The sequence below is a fragment of the Lissotriton helveticus genome, chromosome 1_1 (genome assembly GCF_964261635.1).
Source record: "Lissotriton helveticus chromosome 1_1, aLisHel1.1, whole genome shotgun sequence".
NCBI classification, from domain to species: Eukaryota; Metazoa; Chordata; class Amphibia; order Caudata; family Salamandridae; genus Lissotriton; species Lissotriton helveticus.
Genome location: NC_136057.1, coordinates 242,640,091 through 242,643,608, shown reverse-complemented (window position 1 = coordinate 242,643,608; position 3,518 = coordinate 242,640,091). Strand labels below are relative to the sequence as shown.

The window sequence follows — 3,518 nt, the reverse complement described above, 5'->3', positions numbered from 1 at the left end:
TATTAACGATTTGGTATTTTTTACCGAATTATTCCCTACATATGAAATACCGATTCCTAAATACAGAATTGGTAAAATTCGGTATTTAGGAATCAGTATTTCCAAGGTACCTACATATGGCCCAAAGAGACCACCTGGGTAATGGGTATGCTAAAAATGCGCTCAAGCATAACATACTTTACTTACAACCTTACAATATTTAAACAAATAAATAACATAAATATTGGTGTTCGGCTGTGCGTTCTGAAATTTCACATCTCTATAAATCTGCTTCTTTCCTTTTAGGTACTATTTTTGAGAACCATGCAAACAGGCAACAGGACAAATGTGGTGGAGTTCATTCTTTTAGGACTCACAGAGGACCCAGCACTACAAGTTCCTCTGTTCTGTTTCTTCCTCCTGGTCTATGGTATTAACCTTCTTTGTAATATTGGGATCATGGTGTTGATCACAATAAACCCTAAACTTCACAGCCCCATGTACTTCTTGCTGTCTAGCTTGGCCTTTGTAGACATCTCATTTTCCTCTGTAGCTGTCCCCAACATGTTGGTCAACTTCCTGTGGACACAGAAGACAATTTCTTTTACAGGGTGTGTAATACAGATGTTTTTATCGTATGTGGTGGGAAGTGTAGATGTTTTTATGATGGTATTGCTGGCCTATGATCGGTACACAGCTATCTGTAACCCCTTGCTCTATCCTGTCATAATGAGCAATAAAACCTGCATCTATCTTCTTGTTATCATATGTGCAATTGCTGTCATCAATTCACTAACACATGCTGTTTTTACATTTACGCTGCCCTTTTGCAAGAACAATAAGATCAGTCATTTCTTCTGTGATGTCCCTGCACTCTTGAAGCTTGCGTGCTCTGATACCACCATCAATGAAGTGGTCCTTGTTTCTGTGGCAGGTGGACTCATAGTGATATCGCTAATCATCATCCTTGTATCATATGTCTACATCATTTCTGCCATTCTAAAGATAAGTTCCTCAGAGGGGAGGAAAAAGACCTTCTCCACTTGTTTTTCTCATTTTGTCTGTGTAACGTTATTTTTTGGCACACTTGTTTTTATTTATGCCAAGCCCAGTGCAAGCCACTCAATGGCCATGGACAATGTGGCATCCGTCTTTCATATGATAATAATTCCTACGCTTAACCCGCTAATTTACAGCTTTCGAAACCACGAGATAAAGCAAGCCCTGAGAAAATGCTTAGGAAAGACCAGTGCCTCCATATAGAGATAAAGCATCAACATGTTCTTCTGATCTTTTACATCAGCTCTCCATTCTTTGACTTCCATTTGGGACTCCAACTCATTTTGACAATTTTAAGTTGTAGCTGGTTCCATGGGATGGCAAGATAATTCATCAACCTGTCGGACACATTTGACTTCAAGGATTTGGAATAAACATGTAGAACAGTAATGCAAATCAGTTTCCTGCTGCTTTACTGCAACCTGTCATATTCAAACATCTAATCCAATGTACAAAATGTGTACATAATTGTCTATTTGTTTATTTCACTGTATTTGATCATACATGTTATTGTGCCATTTACACGTTAAAATAACCGGGGGCATAGCCCATATGTTTGGCTTAAGTGCGCTAACACATGCAAGCACAGATAAACACACATTTGCACTTTTCATGTGTTTTACATGAAAACAGACTTATTGACTTTAACTATGGTACTGTCATCCCTCTCTCTGTAGTGGGGTACATAACTCAGAGGGGTTTTTTGACAATATGCTCTCCTTGAAATTATCCTTTAAATTCTTTATTTTCAAAGGTGTTTTTCTCTGCAGTCTGTGCAGGCATGAAGTGCATTTAGGGTTTATGTGAGAGTGTGCATCCTTTGGTAAGTGCATAGATGCCATTTTTTAGGTTTAGCTGGGTGAGAATGTTCTCAGAGCTTTCTCCTGCTTATCTCTGAGGTCTATGGAAGTGCATTCAATAAAGTGCATATGTAATGGGAGAAGTGTGCTAGTGGGACTGCATTCTTCTCTGGCGTTGCTGTGCCAGGTAGCTCTCCTTAGGGAAGACAAACATACAATATACCTTTCTTTTTTATATGAAATGTACAAGCAGGAAATAATTCGCTTTAGAAAAATTAAGAGCAGTGAGCACTGAATGTGAGATTGTTGCATGGATGCATTATCTTGCTACTTAGTAGGAGAAGCTTTAACTTTGAATGATAGAGTGTAAATAATAACGTATAGCACTGCAGTCTGTATTAACCAGTATAGAAAGCAGATTACATTATAACTCACTATTGTGGTACTGCACTGCTGACTTTGAAATAGTGGAAGGCAGGATCTGCCCTGCCATGATTCAAAATTGTTACTAGCAGCTCACCGTCACTGTTAGACTATGAAAGGGTGCAGGTGACATTTCAATTATGCTGATTTAATTTAGGAGCTTCATATTACACATATTAAGTGAAATTCCCTAGATTACACCATTAAGTTAAGTCACAGAAAAGTTATCAGGAGCTTGTGAACTACAGGAACAGAAGTTTTTATCGATAACAGTTCTGTTTTTGCCTTTTTTTTGCACAAAATATACACGGATGATCAAAACGGATGCATTTTGATGTTAGTGGTAAATGTGTCTGTTGCATAATTACACGTAATTTAATTACATTATTCTGAAATTTCAATACTTGGTGCTTTATTGCTATCACCTGATTTATTATTTATGGATTATGAAATAACACTTGATATTGTGACAAACAATGTTTGCAATCAACTGCAAAAAGAACAGTACATTAATTGAATAATGTTACCACCTTATTTGTGGGAGCTCAGAGAATTGTCATAATAAAAACAATAAAACCATACAACATAGATGTTGTGTATAAAGCTCACTAATTATCTTGATTGTAAACAAAAGATGTGGCAAGAGCAAAATATCCTGAAGAAATTATGGAAATGACAACTGTATTTCAATTGGAATGACTAAACTGTAAGATACTACAAAACATGCTGGAAAGGTAGACAAAAACAACCAACGGAGTGCTGAAGCACGGTAGCAGTGCTGTGGATGAGATACAGACCATGAAACAGATGAGAACGGACTAGAATTTGCGCAAAGGCAGTGGAAACTTGAAAGCACTCGTTTCTGACAATCTGACACGCTAAAGCAATTTCTAAAAAGTATTATGATACTGCTTAGCTAAAGACTAAAATAAAAAAAACATGGCTTTCGAATTTCGAGTTTCTTAGAATACGTTTGTATAGCTGGATGCACCTATTCAGGCTTAAGCAATTCTTTATCAGAGCTCATCCGAATAAGCAAAATATGGGTTCTCAGTGAAGACACCTTCTTCGCAACGTTTGGAATTAAAGTGAGGCTCACTCCAGATTGCCAGGATTTCCCTTGACATATTTTGGTGTGAAGATCTCTCTTAATCAGTGATCAAATGTATGGATTTTGTAATTAATTGATTTCATCACATATTTACAAAATCTAAGAATAAACTAACATGGCACAAAATGTGTCAGCTGTATCCACTT

General features: G+C 37.1%; 1 protein-coding gene across 1 annotated transcript; it reads left to right on the top strand.

Moving 5' to 3' along the window:
• The first annotated feature begins 303 nt into the window (after positions 1 to 303).
• On the top strand, positions 304 to 1,242 carry LOC144761505 (olfactory receptor 5AP2-like). The gene has a single exon (XM_078646840.1). The coding sequence runs from the start codon at positions 304 to 306 to the stop codon at positions 1,240 to 1,242; it is 939 nt and encodes a 312-aa protein (XP_078502966.1).
• Positions 1,243 to 3,518: the final 2,276 nt, after the last annotated feature.

What these genes read in the sequence shown, in the direction of transcription:
- LOC144761505 (XM_078646840.1), top strand. Translation starts at nt 304, where the DNA reads ATGCAAACAGGCAACAGGACAAATGTGGTGGAGTTCATTCTTTTAGGA.